General features: G+C 33.8%; 1 protein-coding gene across 3 annotated transcripts in view; it reads right to left on the bottom strand.

Annotated features, from left to right (window-relative positions):
* Nucleotides 1-3,026: 3,026 nt before the first annotated feature.
* The window catches only part of Egfr (epidermal growth factor receptor), a 344,631-nt gene continuing 322,910 nt past the window's right edge, over nucleotides 3,027-24,747 (bottom strand). For all 3 annotated transcript variants that reach the window (XM_085943959.1, XM_085943965.1, XM_085943956.1), the window contains 4 exons: nucleotides 16,280-17,680; nucleotides 15,408-15,540; nucleotides 11,975-13,823; nucleotides 3,027-4,072 (listed from right to left, as the gene is read on the bottom strand). In XM_085943959.1, coding sequence (XP_085800085.1) covers nucleotides 3,197-4,072; nucleotides 11,975-13,823; nucleotides 15,408-15,540; nucleotides 16,280-17,680 — 4,259 coding nt within the window. In that variant the 3' untranslated portion in view covers nucleotides 3,027-3,196. The remainder of the gene's footprint in view (nucleotides 4,073-11,974; nucleotides 13,824-15,407; nucleotides 15,541-16,279; nucleotides 17,681-24,747) is intronic.

Raw genomic sequence — 24,747 nt, 5'->3', positions numbered from 1 at the left:
TTATGTAGTAGGTAGCAATTTACTCTCTGTTCCTCAAGTATATGCTTTAAATAAATTGTGGTATAATAGCGCCTGTACACGTGCATGGATTTACTTGGACTTATAGTGTGTATTTTAAACTATCGGGATAATAACTGATACATGTAACAGTGCCGACTGTCTCGCCAATCTCATTCTTCAAGAGTAAGGGAGACGCGATGTTGTCATTGTATGGTGCACGATAATACATGTTTACATATGCATTTTCTTGTCATCGCCGCGATAATACGTACTGTCAGCAGTAAATCCACGCACGAGTAAACGGGGTATAAGGATCTAATCATATGATAATTCACTTTTACCGATTTGACTTTATTTACAGATAATAAAAGTTGGCTTCAATTCAATATGTACAGAAGTAATTAAAATTCATTAATAAAACTGTGTTCAGAATATACTTAGACTGTAATAGACTGTTAATAAATCAAGTGATAGAAAGAAGCCTAATAAAAACAAGTACATCTTGAGCAATTTGGAACAATCGTTAAAAATAAAAATACCTGAAAGACAAGAAAATTAATTGAATAATATTTAAATATGTAAAGCTTTCAGGCCAAACAAAAATACTTTGGCTGTATATCTTGAAACATAATATTTTCGTTTCTTTTTCAAGTTAATTTTTATGAAATTTTCCAGCACTCGAAATGGAAAAGTTTACGAACCGGAGCACCGATATTAACATAGTTATTAAATTTTATGTGTATTTTATAAAAACAAGTGTGTTAGATATTTTGTTATATAGCCTATCTCTCAGATGGTCAAATTATTTTTCCACGAGACGGAGTGATAATTTTACCGATTTCACGAACCAGAACAGTGCTACGGTGCGGTCATTTCGAGCCGTGAAATTTTCTGATTTCCAAAATAAAATATAGGTACGAATTATGATGCTGTTTCAATTCCGGATCATAAAATCTGTTCATAATTGTAATAATCATCCCAAAATCAAATAAGCATTTAAATAGAAGAATAAGATTTAAAATAATAGTTAAGAGAAATACTAAACAGACCTTTACACGGAATTATATTACATTTTTGAAATTACTTTATCTTAGTGTAGGTATTCCATTTTCATTACATTATATTATCACAGTCTTAACTTAAATTATGTTTTAGAGGCAATATATAATGGCTGTTTTTTTTTTTTTTTAAATTAATGTATAATAATTTTCAACACAATCATTTTCTAACTCAGAAACGTTAGAAAAAAATGTATGTATTTACAATTAGGTTAGTTTCCAGTTTTTCTATTAAAGTAATTTATTACAAGTAAACGTACTGCAACTGTATAAGTTTAACTTATGGAATATTAGAAGCAAAAAATAATCAATTACTCTTTCAAATTTGTAACAGAAAATTTTACTTTTCATCGACAAAAAGAATTACAGGTGAAATTAAAGTATAATAGACAATTATGAATGATATTATTATTTATTTTTAGATGACTTATTGACGACCTGATGACGATGGATAATTAAATAAAAAGCAAACAAAAACATCACTAAATTAAATTAATGAGACATGTTAGATTAAACAGATCAATTTCAGATCAGAAATGTATTGTACATGTTAAAACGTTATCAGGTACAAGTTATTTTAAACAGTTATCAAAAGCTGAGTAAATTTCTTGTTATAAAAATATTTGAATGAAAAACCACAGAAACTATCCGATTACTAACCCATTAAATAACAAGGAACGCTAACAGTATACATGGAGAAATATAAAACGGTAGTTTAGTTTCATAGTAAACTGCTCAGAATTCAACTTTAAACACTAACTTTAGATTGTGGATAATATATAAAAGTAACCTGTTTATTATTTCTCAAAAAAAAAATATATATTGATATTATTTTATTTCAGAAATTTAATATAAAAACTAAATATGTACAACACTTCTGAATGAATATTTAAAATTTAATTTTATAACCATAAATTTCGTTCATATAGATAGATGCCAAACTAATTACATCTTAATAATAAATTACACAATAGGTTTCAACAATAATATCTTGCGTTAATAATTGTAATTTTTTTGATTGTGGCAATACAACCAAAATAGCAAGACTAAAAGATAAATTTGTATTAAACTATTTTATAATTTTGCATGTATAGTATAAGCAAATTGCCTTGGTAAACAATAGGTTAGAATTTTGAGAAAGCTGTGAACAAATTTTTAATTTACATAAATATAATATTGTATTACAAGTACAAAATTATACTAAAAAAAAATTATTGGTTTTTCTTTGTTAATTATTTACTCTATACAAATGCGATTAGCGTTGATTGGAATAATAATTTACATTCAGATTTACGCAGAATTAATAAACAATCACAGTGAAGTGTGTAGAGCAGTTTACAAAAGTAAAATAATTGACTCTGTGGTCCAAAATATATACATAATTTTAATTTTAAATATTAACAAGTTAAAAAAAATGTATCATCAAAATCAGAACTGTTTAATAGAACAAAACCCAAGCCCAAAAAAACTCAAGCTAAGATAAAGAGGATTTACATAAAATAAAGCAACATTTTGACATGTTAACTAAAGCAAATGCGTGGATAGATAGATAAGGTACAATTATTTCTAAAGTAATGTAACAGTAAGACAAAAATTTCAAATATAACTATGAATTTTTATGCTACATGTATTGGGTTGGTCATTTCTTCTGTTGAAAGATATGATTTCAACTCTGTATACATATAACTCAAATTTGATTTTAAAAAAATGGATTAGGCTAATGTTAGACTAAACAGCTCATCGAGGATAAATCCATATATTCCCCATAGCAGGAATTTAAATAGGTTCCTCCCAATATAATGATAAAAATCAACATTTTAATAGACATACCTACATACACACTCCACTCCGATATGGAAAAATCTGCGATAAATAAATTATTATTCATTATTTTAATAAGATAAACTAAATATTTTCCTAAAATATTTTTAGGTGTCTTATTTAAGTAACAGTTTTATATATTTTTTTATATTATTCGTAAAATATGTAATTTGTCAATGTGCGGAGAGATCAGTGTTCTTGATGTAACTTCAATATCACATGAGATACATTTTAAGTCTCAGACCGCTGAGTATGTATGTGAGTTTTAAGAGTTTGATTGAAATGTTACAATCAAGTCGTTTAGTCATTGGGAGCAATTAAACGGTGGTTTCATTGCGCCTCAGGGGCTGCAGTTCTCTCTGAAAGTCATTATAGTACTCATGGTCTGATATAGACTCTTCTTCAATGGATTTTTGCGCCGCATAAGTTACCGGTGAGACCCCTTCAGAATTCGGAGCTGTAGAACTCGTGGGCAACTGAACATTTTCTGGCTCTGGGCTCTTTGGAATCGCACTACTCTCACTAACATTACAATCTTTCGGAGGAGAAAATAGATACTCTGGATTATCTACTCCCATTTTCACGTTTAGAAAATCAGAATAACTTGGATAATTTTGACAGTTCTCTGCACTTTCTATGTTATCTGTGTCGTCAATCAGATCCATATACGTAGAAGCAGCTGGATTTTGTTGAGGAGACGGCATAAGATAATCATCTTCATCTACAGGAAGATCTAATTTCATATTACCGCCTTGAGCTTCTTTGATTATTGATATAGAATCGAAGTTATCATCACCTAAATCATTCTTTACACCTGCTTTCAGAGGGTCACTACAGTATCTAGAACTAGAGGTATCGGAATGAAGTCCGCCATTGCAGTACTGTCGGTGGTCGGAGCCCACTGTTTGAGGGTAGCGTAAAAAGTCTTGATCAACGTTGCTCATATTCGACGAAGATGACAATCCCTCGAGTGATATACTCTTGAGGTTGGTGCTGCAAGTATTGCCTTGCCAGGAGTTGGATGACGAGGCCTTGTTTGAGATATGCGGGATGTCACTGGCAATACCAGTCGATGTTGAATGAGGCATATTCATTTCTCCACGGTACTTGGGCTGGAGATACTCGTCCGCTTCTGAAAGAGCTTCAGGGCATTCCATCACAGATGGGAGACTTCTCAACAGCTCCTTTTCATCCTGTAAAACAAATATTAAAAATATGGTTAGGTTATAAAAACCTCAATAAAACAAAATTATTTAAAGTACATATCAAAAAAACGGGACACCACACACAGGTTTATTATTAATAGCAAACCAATTGAATGTGTAACCCAATATAAATATTTAGGAACATGAGTCATGAGAAATGAGACCATTCTCAGGGAAAAATAAACAAGAATTGAAATTGTAAGGAGAGCCATTCTCAAAATGGGATGCCTCCTTTGCAATCGAGATCTTAATCTAGATCTGAGATGTGTATGGTTCACTGTTATGTTCTCCCCAAAGGAGTAGCTACCTCATCCTAAAAATATTACGCAATTCATAGGGGATCACAAAAAAATATTAATCAAAAATATATCGCATGGAATGCAGTTTTTTTTGAACAAAGCTAAAAAAACGCTCTCGACATTGGACAGAAAATTTAAATGATAAAGCCAATTATATCGGAGAAAAATTTGGAAGGAATACCTAAAAGAAGATCTTGACTTTGATTTTAGAGATTTTATTTTGAGACCCTTGCATGATTTTTGCATAGAGGCCTAATATTTCTATGGCATGGAGGTATGGACACTAAGCTAGACGCATACAGATGCATCCTTAAAATTCCTTGAACTGATGGGGTGACAAATAAATGTTAACTCCACAAACAGAAGGGAAAAAACTGAGAAGTTCTGCGTAGTATCAAAAACAGAAGACTACAGTACCTCAGCCACACCAGGACAGCCACCTCAGGACAAAAATATAGCATTCCCCAACTCATTTTCTAAAGAAAGATCAACAGTAAACCTAGCAGAGTATGACACAGGATTTGTTTCAACTCCATGATTACTCCATAATTGAGTATGAGCACAGTTCCACCGAACTGTTCCGGGTAGCATATGATAAGAGCAAATATTGCCTTGATGGTTTCTAACCTCGATAAGGGATGGCATAAGAAGAAGAATAGGTATTAGTAGTAATTACATGATTAAAAAGAAGAAAAGAATTGACACTATACCACAGGGGTAGTCAACCTAGTCCCTACCGCCCACTAATGGGCGTTCCTGCTTGCATGGTGGGCGGTAGGGGTTATAATAAAAAGATAGATTTAACTACAGTAAGTTATTTTATATAGATTTATTCTTTATTTTTGTTAATATTGTATGTAATTATTATTGTATGCTTTAACTTGCTCTAACTTTGCTTTATATAAAGCAAAGTTACTTCCCTACTTTTTAGATCACCATTACTGTGAAACCAGTGGGCGGCTAGAAAATTTTATTACGAACTTGGATACATAAGTGGGCGGTAGGTATAAAAAGGTTGACTACCCCTGACTAACATTAGCTGTAATGTTATAGAATTTTGGGCATAGAGTTTTAAAAGACAGAAGCAAGGGTAGATATGTATGTGAAAGAGTGGGCGTGATTTGTAAATCTAAAAATCGCTGCGTAGATCAGTGGTATATAGTACTAAATAAAAATAGCGACAGGTCGCTGTTTTTAAAATTCCTAATCACCCCCTGTCTATCCCATTTTTTCGAGGATACTGAATACAGAAAATATCGTAATAGCAGAGAAACGACTAATACATTTTCACTTTGGAATTGAACAGACTAAACGCTTCTTTTTGATTTTTTAAGTTAAAAATAATGAAAGTAATTTTCTATATTGTTTACACTGTCTGGAGAAATACCAGAGGGTGCCCTGTCAACTACACTACTACCCAAGATGTTTGTAGCCGTGATATAACATAATATATATCTATGAGATGTCTATTTCCAGATACATACCAATAAAGTACATGAGTGGTAAACTATAAAATTTTTGGTTTCTTTTATCCATCGTATTGTTTTTTCAAATAAGAACAATTTGCCCATTGTAATAACCCGGAAAAACTTTCATAAATTCAAGTAAAATAAAACTAGACTGCGAAAACTAAAACTTGAAGTGTCATGGCCGCCGTCGTGACGTTGCAATATATTATGAAAGGATTGCCAGTATTGGGAGACTTTTTTCCCCTACTTTGGTTCAGAATGTGAATATCGAATATAATACCAGACGACAATATGTTTCCAATATGTCGGAATATTTTTAGTTATATGGTAACACCAGTGGCGAAGGGTGGAGGTAGGCTGTTAAGATCTGCCATAAATATTGCACACTAAACTTTGTCAGTCATACATACTTGTTTTCATTTAAATAAGGCTAGATTTTACAGATGGCGTTGGTTAGTTTTTAAAATTCAATTAAACCCTGCGAAAACCAAGCCATAATAGATAATAGTCAAAAAATACTCGTATATCTATAAAATATCTAAAATTATGCAATTAAATCATACGTAAATTTGGATATTTTATAGATAGAATAATAATTTTTATCTATTATAGTTTGGTTTAGGCATAGCTTGATGAATTAAAAGAATGAACCAACTATATGTGTAATACGTATTCTTAATCTAACGAAAACAAATAAGTAAGAATGAAAAAATGTGCACAATTTTGTCATATCGCCTAAAATATACCAATACTATTATGGTTTGGTTGAGACAGAGTTTAATTGATTTTTAAAACCCAGCCAATACCATCTGTAAATTGTGGTCTTATTTCAATAAAAACATATACATTTGACTGAAAAAGGTTAATGTGCACTATTTATGCCGGATATTGACAGCCTACCTCCACTCTTCGCCACTGGGTAACACTGAAATCTCAAAGAATATCTAGCTGTCATTGCAGTGACTCTATCATCGACCTTATTTATATGCCCAGTGAGCTCATTTTGTTTTTTCCTTCTTCACAGTAGGTTATAACACTACTTATAATCCTCCTACTTCCACATTTCGGCTCAATTTACCGAGAGTACACCGCAGAGAAACGTCAGATTTTTTTAATATTTGAAAGCATCTAAGCGACACTTTTTAAACATAGACAATCGTTGAAAAATTGCTATTATATGGCTAAATCGCTATTATAAGCGTAGACAATAAGTACAAATCGTCGTTGCACAAAAAAAACCTCTGATGTGCAAAAATCTTGTTTTGAGATAAAGACAAAAAACAGTTTTAAAAAATCAAGAGAATGATTTTTAATTTAATAGTACTGCATTTTTTTGGAGTAATATTAATTACACTATTTCAGTTGTTAAAATGATCGATAATGTTTATCAGTTTTACAATAAAAGAAATAACATGTTTACACTGTCACATAGGAGGTAAGTGTTGCACAATTTTGGCACATTGGAGATATTTATTATGCGTTGTCATTGTTGTTTTGAGATAAAGACAAAAGACAGTTTTAAAAAATCATTTTGAATTTAATAGTACTGCAGTTTATCGGAGTAATATTAATTACACTCTATCAGTTGTTAAAATGATCGATAATGTTCATCAGTTTTACAATAAAAGAAATAACATGCTTACACTGTCACATAGGAGGTAAGTGTTGCACAGTTTTGGCACATTGGAGATATTTATTATGTGTTGTCATCCTTGTACAACACTTTATGCCATAACTTTATAAGAAGAATCAATGAGAAAATTGAAAAAAGCCATACTATTATTTAAATTGTATTATTAGATTATCCTTATTTATTCAATAATTTGGAAAGGCTCATTGTTAGCGGAAATATCGAGGGTCGATACGGGAGAGGAAAGTCGCCAACAAGATGGTCCGACCAAGTGTAGGACACTACGCGGCTTTCAATACCGTCAACTATGCAAAGCGCAGGGATCGCTGAAGAGATGTTACTAGGACATTTCCAAAGAGTCACGATCTTAAACAATGAGGGATACGAAAACGAAGAATGTGCTACCTATTCAAAAGTATTGCTCTCGTTGCTAAAATTGAATAGATACTAAAAGAAAAATTGAAAATGTGAATTTGAATATTAAAAGAAAAAATCTAATATTAACGGAATACTGGAAGTTATCTATTGTTTCTTATCTGGCTTATATTTTAGAGTGTCATAAAAGATGCGATGGTTTCTATCAATTACATCCTTCAACTCTTGAAGGTGCTTATATTTTGATTCAGATATGGATAGAGGCTCAGTATACAATGCAGGTGACTCAACAATTATTGGACATAATTTGCGTCTTTGAGATAAAGTTTGCCACTCTTCAGAGTAATTGAGTTCAAATAAAATATCTCCACTCGGTAGATATTTTAAGCCACGAATGTCAACAACTGCTGGATCACCAACTTTCAAGAACATTGTTCCTATTTTGATAGTTACAACCATCCGACATCATTACAATTTCTTCGTATTCATTGGACAATTTCCTTAAATAGTCAATAATGCAAGATGTGAATTTGTTACATTACGATCTGCTTCATGCCAAGCATAAAGAATTACATCTGCATCATTTAACTGATAGATGGTAAAGTTGTGAAGTTGAATTATGCGGATTGCAATATGGATGGTTGAAATATGCGAAATATTTGTAATATGCGGATGACGCTAATATCTTCGGACATAGCAAAACACTTTGCAAATCCATGGTGATAAACATTCTTTTGCTGTTGGCACATTCTTTGGCTTCACTTTTGGCAATACGACGTTCTTCTTTTTTCTTTATGTGTAATTCATAATCTTCTTCGTTTACATTGCCGAGCTTAAATCCGAAACATAAATTACACTGGTCTTTTCTAGGCCTGCGGATTGAAATTTTTTCTTCATGTAGTATTTTACTAAAAATATTTCGATTAACGGCGTCAAGATTATTCTCCAAACACCATTCTTTATATATGTTATGCATATGCAGAATGGATATAAAATTTGACTCCACATACTTTCTATTGGAAGAAGCTCTACAATAGTGGCTGGGTACTAAAGGTATTAGATTGAGCCATTTCCTGACGTCCTTGAGTTTATCTTGTCGATGTTCCTTGGTAAATGATACTTCATATACACTGCTTAGAGTACTGTTTTCTATATAGTTATTTGGAAGACGTATTATATCATTATGTTTTGTCTATCGTTTATAAATATCTTCTTTTATGCCAAGTGTGTTAAGGAAAAAAATCTTAAAAGGAAAGAAATATTTCCGCAAAGTAAAGAATATTTACTTTTAGGTGTGGTCATAATACGACCACAACGGCCCACAAGCCTTCTTCACGGTATATCTTTTGTTTTTTTCCCTTCTACAACTTTCTGTCCGGTATACGATTTTCCGAGAAGTCTTTTCGTTTGGTTTTTTTTTACTTTTAATGTCCAAATTAAGCATTAAAACAAAAAAAAGGACGACGAAATTGATGAATAATACATGTAAATCATAAAAATAACTTACTTCAAAGTATCTTACTGCAAAGTATCTAGAGTAACAGCTTATTTATATCACGAATAACATACATTTAGCAACTGATAGTTTACCGGCGCAATATTAGCGTATAACTCATTAGCTCCGATGTGCCGAGTGCGTGCACAAAAATACCTCCAATGTGATAAGTCAGCACATCGGAGATTTATCCACTTTTAAATATGAGACCCAGCACATTGGAGGTTTAGTTTTTCGAAAATAACTTTAAACCAAAAAATGATATCACATTGGAGGTTCTTGTCAACGATGCAGAAAAAATCGTAGAATATTTTTGCATCAATAACCAATTTTCGTAAAAATGGCACATTGGAGGTTTTTTTTGTGCAACGACGAAATATAAAAATCTTTTACAATGAATAAAATTCAAACATTTTCAATTACCTAATAAAATTCGCCGTTTTCAAAAATCAGTATAGCATATTAGAGTTCACCAATGCATTTCATAAAATTTAAATAATTATAAAGTAACCTTTGACACAAAGACACTCGTGCTTAAACCTTCGTATAAAAACGGTCTAAATAGGTAGGTAGGTAAGCGAAAATAAGGAACATTTTTCAAAATAACGTTATAGATAACAATATTTTTTATATAAAATATAGCGTGTTAACTAAATGATATTGTTATTATTTCAGATAATTCCGACTCAAATTTAATCAATAAAATAAGAAATACGAGTGAAAATGGCTTGAATGGCTTTTATTTACTCTTTGATTAGTGATTGTTTTTATAAGATAATAATATTTATCCATAGTCAGTAATCCGTATTTATTTTGTATTCATTTAATTATATGTATAATAAATAAAACAGGCTCCAGTTTATGAGCCCCACGAAAACATTTCGCTTCCACAAACAAATGGCCCGGTCAAATAGTCTCGATAAAACGGCTCACACTGATTGAAATTAAACGTCACTGGTTTTCATTAAAATGCCACTTTTCCTACTTAAAACTTACCTTTCGTAAATATTCATGAAGCGTGTTATCTTTCATATTAAATATTATACCAAACTAACCTCGTATTTTTTTTTAATCTTAATTTTCTCGGTTATGCGTTAATACGGAATACTGACTATGGATATATATTACAATCTTATAAGAACAATCACTAATCAAAGAGTAAATCAAAGCCATCCAAGCCATTTTCACTCGTATTTCTTATTTTATTGATCAAATTTGAGTCTGAATTATCTGAAATTATAACAATGTCGTTTAGTTAACACGGCTCAATTTTATATTATAAAATATTGTTATCTATAACATTATTTTGAAAAATCTTCCTTATTTTCGCATACCTACCTACCTATTTAGAGCGTTTTTATACGAAGGTTTAAGGCTCGCACAAACCAACGCGAATATTCACCAAGTACCCCGTCAAAATATCCCGAAAAAAGCACCCGCCATCGGTACGGAAGGTCCGGTCAAAAGAGTCTCAAAAAAGCCAATGCCGCTGTAATGCTCCCTACTTACCTGTTGTTAATGAACAAACGTAACATTTATTCACGCAGGGGATCAAAAGATACAATGAAAGCCATCAATTTGTCATATATTTGGCTATTTTTTGAGACTCTTTTGACCGGACCTTCCATATTGATACGGGTGCTTTTTTCGGGTTATTTTGACGGGGTAAATGCGAATGGATGGCAGTGTCGGAGACAAATTGTATCAATGATAATATAAAATTATTGATATATTATTTGAATGCTCGATACCGAAACGTCAAACAATCGCAGCGCTCCATATTGAACTTTGTAAGATAATAACTTAATTCCCTTCCGAAATCTGAATGTCACATGCTCTTTCCCGTAAGCCAATACGAGCTTGATTGGCGAATATTCGCTGCGAATAATTCGCTTTGGTGTGTGCACGAATGTCTTAGGTTACTTTATAATTATTTAAATTTTATGAAATGCATTGGCGAACTCTATTATGCTATACTGATTTTTGAAAACGGCGAATTTTATTAATTTAAAATGTTTGAATTTTATACATTGTAAATGATTTTTATATTTGTACTTATTGTCTACGCTTATAATAGCGTTTTTGCCATATAATAGCAGTTTTTTCCATGATTGTCTATGCTCAAAAAATCTCGCTTAGATGCTTTCAAGTATTGAGATAAGAAATCTGACGTTTAACCAGGGTGTACAGTCGTAATATAGAGCCCACATTTCAAAACTTTTTGCATTATTAACATGTTTAACTCTTTACACGAACTTGCAGCACAAACAAATAATGAACGTCAAATGATTGCACGGCGAGGGGAACGAACAGGAAAGGGCTGAGGAGGATTGTAGTTTTCGAAATGGCCACGCTTTACGTTATACTTGCCGCACTCTGGGCATATTGGTATTAATTTGTATCATTTTATTTTAATGATTTCTGCAAGTGATTAAGTTTTAAAAGATTTTTTTCATAGCCTTTTGGCGGGTTTTAAGAGTTATCATTAATACTCTGTGAAATTATATATTATAGAGTATTTACTTATAAATTTTCAGTTAGATTTTGAGCATTTTTAGACTTATCAGTTTTTGGAAATAGACATCTCATATAATAAGTCAAATAAGAATTTATGAATATTACCTGCTGGAAAGGCATGGGAGGCCTCGTATATTTGTCTCCTGGTATGACAAGATACCTTCCAGGATCTTTGGCCTTTTCAGCAAAAGTCTCAGCCAAATGTTTAAAACTAGGTCGGTTGCCGGCATCTAACATCCAACAGGAAACCATTATACAATAAATATCCAGTGTGCAGATTGCCGGCTGGGGAAGCTTCAGTCCATTTTCGATAAGATCAGGAACATCTCTTGCAGGTATATTTTCATACGGTCTACCTCCATACGTTAACAATTCCCATACAGTAACACCGAATGCCCAAACATCGCTCTTGTGGGTAAATATACGAAGTCGGATGCATTCCAGGGCCAACCATTTAATGGGCATCTTACCACCAGCTGCAGTATATACATCGTTATTATAATCTAAAAGCTTTGCTAAGCCAAAGTCTGTTATTTTTATACTACCATTAGTTTGCACCAAAACGTTTCTTGCAGCCAAATCTCTATGAACTAACCGTCTATCTTCTAAATATGACATTCCTCTCGCTATCTGTGTGCACCAATTCAGCAAAGACTTGGACACAATCTTTTCTCTATGTATTCGAACATAATCCAACAAACATCCTGAAGGCATCAACTGGGTGATCAGCATCATTTGAGATGTCATGCAGACTCCCAATAGTTGAAGAAGATTTGGATGCACAACACTTGCCATTATATAAGCTTCTTCCAAGAATTCTTTGCTGGTATTGGCCCCAGTTCCTTCTCTAAGTACTTTAATTGCTACAGGAATCTTGAAATTATCACCTTCTGGTTCCCATGTACCTTTGAAAACTTTACCAAACGCACCAGATCCCAAAAGACCACCTTTTCTCAACTCTACTTCTTTTACAATCCTAAGTTGGGCGAGATTTGGTTTCACATTGGTGGGCTGGAGTGGTTGATTATCCTCACGTTCAGTCATGGCCATTGCCATTTTCATTGTCGATGCTTCTGTTTTGGCGATTGCTTTTTGTTTGCAAATACAAAATATAACAGTGAATAATGTGAAAATGATAACGACACCAATTATTATACAGATCATGAGAATAGATGGCGCTTTTGATATATCTTTGGAATGGAGGGACCCTTCAGGTTCAGCAGAGCAGTACGGTTCATTTGATACTTCATTTGGGAATATTTTATGATGTAGCTCCTCTGGACAGTTTGCTGTGCAGTTAAATGCTGTGGAATTATCAGATGACGGCTCACCATCAATGAAAATTTTAAAGTTTCTACATTTCATACAGTGCGAAACATCAGGTCCAATGCAGCCTCGACATTCTACATGACAAGGTACACAAATTTGTGTAAATTCATCGGCATAATGATCAGATGGGCATTCATCTTCACACTGCTCTCCTCTTTTAAACTTGGTACATTCTTGACAGACCTGCTCATGGAATCCATAACCGGTGCATTTTTTACAGCGGGGGTGACACTTTCTGCAAATAGCTTTACCGGCTAGGGGTTTGAGAGGCCCTTGTTCCTGAGGCCCAACCCATTCCGAGTAATAACTATCAGGGCATGATTCATTCTTCTGGAGGCATCTATCCACAGTTACATCGCAGTTGATTATGGCTTTTTCACAAGAGTTGCAGCCATTAAGCCCGATCGTATTGAGAGGACCAACACATCCATCGATGCAATTTTCATGGCAATGAACACATTCACCACTACCCGACCTGTATTTGGTAGTCGGACACATGGGAACACAGAATGGCCCATCGCGTGCATTTTTACATTTGGTGCAACGTTCTTGGCCAGGTCCGTGACATGTCGAGTCACATTCTTTATGGCAGGGCTTACATGTTTTTGCTCCAGCTTTGTACATTCTGAAATTGAAAACATTACATTTTAAATCCATTCAATATGTTCATTTTCTACATTAGGTATAAAAAAAAAATATTTACAACTAAAAATTAGAATAATATCGACTGCTTTATTAATCTGCATACCAGCTAACTTCAGTTGGGCAAGTTGGTCCGGAAGGAGAAAAAACTTAATAATTTAACTATCGAGCGGAATTTAACAATTCCAAAAATACACCAGGAATTTTTTTTTTACAAATGAGCTGCACTGCACTATGAATTACACTATTTTAGCGTCCCTTTTATATATAGAAAATTTGTATAAAAAGTGGAGTTTTTCCATTTACCATATTGGAAATTTGGCACCTGCAGTTGGCTGTTTTGTGTGAGGAACGATAACGCATTTATTTATAGGTTTAGGTGTTTGAAATTTTGTATGAGCATGGAAAACATGCTTTATAACAAGATGCCATCAAAATGTCATTTTTGGTGAAAAGTGCAGTTGGCTGGTTTGCAGATTAAGCAGCCGAAATCACAAAAATTTTATATTACCATCCATTTGACTATAACAGACAGCAATTTACATTAAAGCTACAAAAATTTTGTCGAAATTCTTTGAAGGGACATTTGCTATCATAACAATATGTATATTTTAATTAAATTAGAAAATCTATGGAAATAATAATAATCTCATGAGAATAAATTATAATATGAAAATTAAGCCAAAGACATCAAAACCCTTGTAGATAAATAATATTTTCTTTTCAATACTACCGAAACCAATGAAACCAACTTACTGATGTGTATAATATGGTATATTATTCTACAGTGGCACCATGGTTTATGACACCGTTCAGTTAATAGCTGAACAAGTTGTCCATTGGATCAACGAAAATGTGGCAAGAGTGACAATTTTAGGTAACAATAGTTAGACACAACTACTTTACAAGTTGGGTTCCTTGATTTCGTGCCTTATTCATGTTATTCAAGTTAAATTATATTAGCAGATCAAAATAAGAATTTATGCATGATTTTTTGCATCAAAATTGAAATCAAGGTGATTTCACCGCCCACTAGAAGTTTGACTTGAAGAACAAACTTTTTTAATTTGTCTACATCACCATGTTTAATCCCAAGAGAATCATATAAACCCCCACAGAGTGGAAGTTTTATTAACAGATTTTTGTTTTTGTGAGAAATGGATGTTAGCCATTTGCTCAATCTCAATCCAAATAAACATTGAAAGATAACATGTGGATTTGCCAGGCCCAGGATTCAAACCCGTGACCCATGACATTATAAGCCGACATGTTACCCCTTGGCCATCGTTATCAGGTTTTTTTAATTTACTATTTATTAAACAAGCGCTATCAAAGGTTTTATTAATAAGTTTTTTTTCATGTCCGATCCTAATAAGATCATAATATGGCTCTCCACAGAAGACAGAGACTTCTTTTTGCGAGAAATGCATGTTAGCCAATTGCCGAACCTATTAGGTCCATACTTGAAAAATACAAATTGATAAACAATATGTGTGTATTAGTCAGACGCAAGATTTAAACATTACATTTATTAAAGTAAGTATATAATATAATTATTATCACTAACCCTGTGAAAGTATCACAATTTTCTAAGCAAGTATCTCCGAATTGGTAATTCTGACATGACAGACATTGGTCCGGTCCGGCTCCCCAGCATCCTTCAATTGAGCATTGTGGGTCACAAACTAAACCTTCCGCTTCTGTTGATTAGAACATTGTAAATTTCACATAGTCAAGTTAACACGCAACAACAAAAATCCTAAGTTCACATAACCCAATAAAGAGGTGACTATTAAAACGCATTGTTATTCAGCAATGATTATCCTAAATGACAAATTAATTTAATTTAAATGTCTACAAGAAATCGCAACGCATAAAAGCAATGAATCTAGAATTTAAGGAGTCCTTCATTTTAAATAATATGTAGTTACCTAATAGCAAAATAGCATGATTATTTGAGGATCTCGTAAAAGAATAAAATGCAAAGTCTAAGCTAAGATAAAATCAATCTAAATCTTTAAAATATCTGAATAGGTTATGTAAAACATTTTGGTCAATCTTTCGCACGCCCACAAGCCATCATTGTCTGACCATGCAATTTGAAACTATAATATTCAATTTCAATATCAAATTACATTTTTTTTGTGTTCCTATAGCAACAATTAACAGCAAATTCGCATTATTTAAAATGACTATGCAATTAAATTTAAGCAAGCGCAAGATGCAAATGATAGCTATAAGTTTACAATCCTCTTGATAGGTTATGCAGAACACTAAAAAAAGTTATGAGAATGAAAAACTCCAAACTCCATAATTATGGTGGCCTTATAGAGTTTAAAATTTTAAATTTTTCATAAATGCCCTAATAGTAGGTACCCACTAAATTGTATTTTCTTGATTTTACACGCAATAATAATGTGAACCAGAATTTAAACTTACTGCAATCCTTTTCATCTTTGTTATTCTGCAAAAGAGAAGCGTGCTCAGTAGACTTTTTGATGTTTTTCCAAGCGATGTGTTGAGCAAAGCAGAGGTTTTTATTTTCCAGAATGACAACAGCACCAGAGTTTATCTTTCTAAGTGATTTAAGTTCCAATGATTTCAGAGCAGTTTTCACAATGTAAAGAGAGGCAAAGAAATTTTCCATGAGTTGTCTTCCACCAATCACTTCCAAGTTACGAAAGTAGGACAGGTTCGTAAACTCTTCATGGTATCCTTGGATGTTGATATAACCTGTTACTTCTTTGAGGGTACTGAAGACATCCAAGCGATCGGGGTGCATTTTTTGATATCTCGGTCCAAATGAGAAATTATTATAAACCTGCTGAAAACCTTTGAAAGACTGTTCTAGAATTTCTAACGATCCATCGATAATAGTGCAATCCTTGAAGCTATCTATGTTTCCAGAGTGAACCGACTTCACACCGGGACAAGTCTTTGGGCACGGTCCATCACACGGCACACATTCGCCATTCACCGCAGTTTTCTTTGGAGGACAACTTCTAACACATGCACCGTTGTCTTTCAGTAAATGCAAAGGACAGTCTTTTACGCAAGTCGCTCCATAAGCATATTTTCCATTAGGATTCGCTTCCCAAGAGTATGACGTTGGATTATACTTTTGCATCGGAGGACATTCCTGAGTACAAAGACCTTCATCAAAAAAGTTACGGCAGGCCAAACAATCACTTTGCGTAGGTCCAGTACAGCCTCCGGCGCAAAACAAGTGACAGCACTCACGGGGGTTCGAACCAAAGCACCTTCCTTGCCAGCACTGTGGACTGCAATTGGTTTTCGAGAATTTTTGGCAATTCTCCGACCCTTCTCCCCAACAGCCCGCTCCGCAACTTTTATCACAGGGCGGACACTCTCGTTCAGCTGATGTAAAGTTATATAAGTACACATAGCCAGCCTTCGGACCCGTAATAATTTCTTCCCAGTTTATAGTTTTCACATGACACAAATTATAGTTATTGTATATACCGACACTGCCACTAAGTACGTCACGCAACGCTGGCAACTCCAGCGAATGTGTGTTGGAAAGTGTGACAAGCAGTGCAAACTCTTCGTCACGTACATTCATTTTGAAGAGGGTTCTGCCTCTGATGATTTGAAGGCGGGGTAAAATAATCCGCCTTACATCTACATGTGAGATGAGGACGTATCCGGTGATCTCTCTGATGTATTGGAGAAAGGAGAGGTCGAGGTGCTCGTTCTGTAGCCATGTCAGCTCCAGGTTTCCATCCACATAGGTGCAGTTTGTGAATCTGTCGCGGAGGTTTCGGTAGTGCTGTTCTCTGTTTGAGGGAACAGACATCCGTCCGTTCGTGCCAATGCATACTGAAAAAGAAACAAAACAAAATACAATTAGTATAAATATAAATAATACTCTGTACATTTTATGTAAAGTATTAATGACATAAAATAACGCAATAGTTATTTTAGCTACCAATTACATATGATTAGACCATAGTTATAGAAACATTCCTTCCGACTAGTGCCAGCAGTGTAGCTATCTGATCACAAGAGTATGTATACAATTGGGGCTAAGTCGGACAAAGTGCCGTAAATCACAATATCAAATATTAGTTTTTGAGGAATAAAATTATTATTACAATATAATAATTATTATATATTACTCAAAGAATTATGTACCTACCTAGATTAAAATTAAAACAGACAAATCTGAAACCATTTAATTGTGCATAATGCCATACTAATTCTCGATGTAGGTACAACTTGAAACTGATGATAAATAGAATTCCGATAGGCTATATACCAATACAGTAAATTTTGACACAGGATTTTGAATGTGAGTGTCCTATGAAATAGAACCACGCATCATAGACGTGCAATAGTGTGTGTAATACATCGATATTAAATGAGCGTCAATGCATAAACCGAGAGCAGTTGTCAGTATTCGACGTATGACGTATTCTTGACATGTGTTTAAATTTATCCCGAATTCTTCCTTACTCAAGATCGGTTGCCTGCTTTTCTTTACCCGTTAGGTATTTCAGTTCCCATTATTTCCGAGTTCCCTGTGATGTACCTACCTACAACTTGAAACTGATAATAGATTACGATATGTTATGTTACCTATATTTTAGGTTATTATTTTAGTCATAAAATAATTAAAACTAAATAACAAGGTGACTTTTTATAGTATATAATCTTATAGCATAATATACTTCTTATTCTTGTGAAGTCAATAAATGCTTAAACTAAATGAACCCCAAGAGTATTGTCCTATGCAGATGAGCTGGTGGTGGCTTGAGGGAAACTAGGCGCCTACATAGATATTTTCACTCCTCTGTAGGATGCAGTGGAGAAAATAAACATAAGACATAGACGTAGTACGTATGTACATGGCCCTCACAAAGGGGGGGCTGACTGGGCTCTAGCGTGGGGGCCCGGGCTTAGAAGGGGCCCGGCGTGGTGGGTCGACCACTTAAGTGAGATAAACACCCATCACAAATTCGCTCTAATGGTAAAAAAGTCGCCTGCGGCGCTAATTCACAAGTACTTACACTTTTTTTTTTTTTTAATTATTTTTAGTGTGTTCCTTGACTATTAAAAATGACTATTTATCCGATATGGCGAAGATAGCATGTTAGTTAACTGTCACAAAAGGGGGTCGCGATCAGTGCTTCTTAATATGATACAGAGTGGTGACAATGGATTTATTTAAAAACGCCAAAAATCTAGAAAAATACACGGAACCCTGGAGTTCCTGTTTAGAACATTACACTGGCCTTAACATTAGCGATAGGTTGGGGGACCCGCCAAACATTGTGGCCCGGGGCCCGCATCAGGATGTGGGGGCCATGCGTATGTATATTGATAAAGAATATACCCCCAGGCAACGTTCCCTCTCATTTTTATATTGTGTGTGTGGATCAGCAACGCATCTGAGCAGTGGCGAAGTGACCCGGTGCGGTAAATTTATACCCCCCCCCCCCCCCACAAACACACATACAATTTTTCGTTAAAATAAAAATTCCGAAATTGACATAAAATGTATTTTGGTACGGAAGATCAAGTGAGCACGACAAATTGTTAAATGCAATGGATCTAGCCATGGCCCCCATAAGGAGGGGGGCTGACAGGGCTCTAGCCTGGGGGCCCGAGCTCTGGAGGGGCCCGGCGTGGCGGGTTGACCAAATAAGTGAGATAAATACACATGACAAATTTGCTTTATTAGTTGAAAAAGTCGCCTGCGGCGCGGAACTATACTTCATGATCATTAATTGACATTTTAAATTATATGATTATACGATGTAAATTTTAATTATTGTTTGTCGATACTCGAGATCTCCATGATTAAAGTAGAGTAGATGTATTAAAAATAGAAAAAAACCTTCACACTTATTTTAAACAGTTTAAACTTAGCGATAAGTAGGGGGCCCGCCAACGATCCTAGCCTGAGGGCCCTCTTCAGGATGTGGGGGCCATGGATCTAGCTAGATCTTTATAAGGTTTATGAAGGAACAACAGTGGTCCTTCGACAGGAGATGGGCGGAGAATATCAAGAGGGATGCCGGGAGGTCCAGTGCCAATTGGAGAAAGAGAGGGGTCAAGACAGATATTCCTGAAGGACGATTGTGCAGTGCATAAATAATATTTTTTGAAAATTTTAAACTTATCCAACTGGTTAAGAATAATAACGGGTTCACAAATTGAGTATTCATTTTTATACCGTAACCGTACTATAATAATTATTGTACCCACAATACCTACTATAGTTTTGATTACGCAAACAATGTAAAATAGAAGATTATACCTACTAAAATTTTACCGAAACACACTGTACCTAATGTTGAAGGATTAAATAAGAAAAATATTCTCTCTGATATAGTTTTCTTAGAAATACAATATTTTTTACATATACACACATATGTACAAGTTATCTACTTATAATCAGGATGAAAAAAGATGGAACACTGATCCTGGATTATCTTAATTTAATTTATTGACACATTAAGTCAATAAGTAAAGTCCCAACACGTGTTTAAGTTTATCCCATATTATTTCTCCACACTCGAGAACTAAGCCTTGTTTCAGCCTCACCCAAAAGGCACCCCACTTGTTTATCAATTGAAATTGAATTTCGAAACCCTTCAAGTATTTACCATTACAGTTACACACAGTATTATTAATAATAATACCAACCAGATAGTGCTGCTTACAATAATTTGATTCAACATGGTCAATATTTTGTTTCGTGGTAATTCTAAATGGTAAACGAAGTCAGGAGAAATGCGGGTTCATCCAGCAGTGGATGAACAGGGGCTGATGATGATTCCGTCATGTTTAACACTCTATCGGCATACACTCGGCACCAGTTTTTGAATGCTGGCCTAGTAAACAAAAAACCTGAAAGACATTTTACGTCTCCTGGTTGTAATGCAATTATCTCTCTCTTTCTCTCTCTCCAAAAGCATACGATATGATGTCAGAGAGAGACGAGACATCTGAATAATAATAATAATACACCTTTGGATTTGGGCAGGTAGGCATAGCTGTGTCTATGTACTGGAATGCTAAGGAATTTACAGACGCCGCCGGAGTCAATCAAAGCTTCTCAATTATTAACAAGTGCATCAGGAAGATTTTGCTACTAAAAATATTCAGTGTTAACTATTACAAAATTTACGTTTTTGTATTTCGCGATGGCTAGTAATAGATATTAACCTGATCTCCAATATAATTCGACATCCAATATTCACAGAACGAAACACTGACTTGTCCTACCGGGTATGATGATGGAGTAGCCCAAACTCATTTATGAAATGAAACAAAAAAGTGTCCCTGGTTCAATAAAATCCACACAAATCAAGTAGGTATGAAGAGATAGAAGACCAATTTGTTAATATTGCGAATAGTGGCACTGATAACCAACTGGAACTAGCTTCAACGATTTTGATAATATGGAAACTGATGAAGCCTCCATTTCGCAGTAAAACGTATCTTTGGTGAAACATACGATAAAGTAATATTATTTATTGAAGTTAATCCTTACAATTCAATAACGGCCGAGACTGCTTTCGTTTTCTATACCGTTAGTGATTAAACTATTGTATGGATATTGTTATAGTTATACACTAATAAAATACATACTAACTTAAGTACCTATACTATTATATTTCTTAATGAAGTTAATTGTAACCACAACAATTAATATGCCTCTGGAATGTCAGTAACAACTACTTAACAGGTAATAAATTACCTATAATCGTATTCAGGTAAATTTACAATTTTACTTTAAACCCAATGAAATTAAATACTTAATTGTATTTTATTAAATATCTACCTAGGTAGGTGCTTTAAGTATTCAGTAAAATAACATAATTAATTCATAATGCATTTTACTGAATCATTTAAGTGTACCCATAAACCTATGTATCTACTTACATTCTACATTACTAAACTTATTGTCAGATAACCTCGCAGATTTGCACAACACAGTTATAATAATATAGTACCTAATGAGCATGAAACGTTTGTGAACCAGCGGACGCTGCGATCGCGTTCAAAAGATAATAATGTTGGTTGGACGAGCCATCTCGACTTCTTCCAAGAGAAAGCACAAACTGATCTTTGGGAGGGCCTCCTTCTACTCACATTTTTCAAAACAATACCTAATACCATTTTGAGTAAGTGCACATTGTTTTCGTCTATTTTCTATTTCAATATTTCAACACTCAACACATTAACGTAGTTATTTGCGCAAGATCAGATCAAGAAACTTATGTCCGTGAACAAATGAACATTGTATAAAAACTATTGATAAACATTTTGTATACTAATATTGTTAGTAAGTGTAAGTATTGATTACATTTCCTTGTGATTTTTGTAAAGCAATAAAGTAAGAAGGTACTAGTCGGTTATCCGAAAATAGCCGATATACTGGATTATTTCTTAGGGTAACCTAACCTAACTCTACCTAACCAAAACTAACAAATAATCCAGCTATTTTCAAAATGTGTTTGCCGCTGTATCCAGGATAAACGTATAGAACCTAAGTAACAACGCATGGTCTCATTGAATGTAGTTTTGATTAAAGCGTGCAATTTTATATGTCCAGTTTTAGTTTTTAACAATTAGTGATTATACGAGTACATGGCATTATTTGTGTTGGGACGGATTTTTATAGGATTATAAAACAGTGATACCCTTCCTAGCTATTGAGGTGAAATACTTACCTGATAAAAATGAATACTAACTCAGCGATTTACAAACTGAGAGGCGCGGAGTGTTGCAAAGGGAGGCGCGAAAAGTTTAACACAAATGTAGCCACAGGTTTGCAGTTTACAAGTGCATAGTTCATAAAACGGCCGCCAGCTATAAACTACATAAAAGCATAGTTAGTATATAATTAATAGTTTAAGTTGACATATAAAAGTTAGGTTGTTTGCAAACCTATCTGAAGATATGGAGACCAATTTTATTATACCTCACTTCTATACTATTGTGAAGTGCGCCAGCTATCTCGTAAAAAAATGATTCAAGGGTCAAATCGTATTGAAGAGGTAAATTTGTTTAGGAACGATAACTTTATTGCTGAACTAGTCTATTTGGTTAAAAATTTATAAAAATGAGTGAATAGATGAATGCAGGACCACTTATATATTCACTGATTTAAAAAGACAAAGTGAAATCATTCATGGAGCATGGAAATCAGAATTAGAAAAAAATAAGTTCGCCATGTTTCCATTTTTAAATGATTTCTGCGCCAGTTATATTGAACTACTTAAACAATTTACTGAGCACATGGATAGTTTGCTAATGCACTTTTCACATTATTTATTTATAAGATTTCGATTTTACAAAGTTCGCGTGGATATAGAACAATGAACAAGATGATGAATTTGGTACTATTGCATGCGATAATTCATTGTTCAATTTTGGTTGAATCGAAGTGATGAATGATATATTATAATGCTTTGTCAAGAAAACCAATGGAAGTAGGTACTGCTACCATTCGTTACATCATATTATATACGCGAAACGAGATTTTCTGCATTGGGCGCAATGGCATCCAAATATCGAGCACATTTAGTAGAAAAAGAACACTTTGTGCTACTAAACATGCACATCCATCGCATGAAAAACAAATTAATTTTAAAATGTAAAACCTTGTTTATATGTTTAATTAGGTTTTTCTTTCATTTTCTTGTATTAGTAGATACATTTTTGACTAGACTATTATTTAGTGAAATAAAGGGGGGGAGGCGCCAAGATTAGATTTTTTTTTAAAGGGGAGGCGTAATAACATAAAGTTTGGAAACCACTCAGTTAGTAAGTAACTGGAATTATTAAGATTGTCTTATATACAGGCACATTCTGCATTAATTGAACTAGCATTTACGACTATTAAGTAATTACCTAAGCATTTAAGTATAGCTTTGAGAATCTTAGACACTCATGTTCTGATGATGGATTCATACCGAAATATCGGTGAATGAATGCATGCGAAATAACACCCCCCCCCCCCCTTAAACACACCTTACACTAAAAATCATAAATTAGTCCCGTAATTCCAAAAAATGCGACAGAAAATACGTATACTAAACACATTAGAAATACTAAATCCGACCCTTGATGTCAAATAACAAGCAGTCAATAGTATGACTTTTTTTTAAATTTAGATCCACCAACAGGATCAATAAAGATGAATACGTATGTAGGTACAATATGAGATATTGTTAGTATAAAAAATAGCTGTAAGATTGTACACTTTGTATTAGACGGGAATGTTCTATTGAAGGGGGTAATATCACTCCTTATATTTATTATACACTTCGGTCTTCATTATAATAATTATTCTCCGCTCCTCCACCCCTCGTACTCCAGTGCGTAAGTAAGGCGTTGAGCTATCATCTTAGAGATCTAGAGCTACGAGTTCTATCCCGGTGAGGTCACGACATACCTATTTAAGCGATTTTCTCAAAGCCTAGGTGTTTATGATTGTTTCACTTATATTACAGATTACACTATTGTCATTGAGCCTCATGGCCTATTGCACCTAGTGTAGAGTAAGTATAAGTACTTATATACTTATATGTTATTAAATTACTTGCTACCAAGTACTTGTTGTTTTAATATTAATACTATCGACCGAAGGTACTTGATGGAATTTGCATTTAAATTCTAATGGATTTAAGTTTTGAACTATTCCATTTAAGTCGTTATATTATCCTATATTATGATGTTTTCCATGTGAGACTATATTATTATGGTCAATGTTATTGATACAAAATGTATATACTTATGTATGTATGTATGAGAATGTATGGATGAGGATTTAGGTATGTATAGGTGAGTTTATATATATAGTTCAAAAAATAATGTTTTAAAAAAGTAGGTACCATGTAAGAGTATTATTAAAGTCTAATATCTCATTA

This window comes from Rhyacophila brunnea, unplaced genomic scaffold (genome assembly GCF_057557595.1).
Source record: "Rhyacophila brunnea isolate RB1 unplaced genomic scaffold, BYU_Rbru_1.0 scaffold_1, whole genome shotgun sequence".
NCBI classification, from domain to species: Eukaryota; Metazoa; Arthropoda; class Insecta; order Trichoptera; family Rhyacophilidae; genus Rhyacophila; species Rhyacophila brunnea.
The sequence above is the reverse complement of the archived record's forward strand: the minus strand, read 5'-3'. Positions and strand labels throughout refer to the sequence as shown.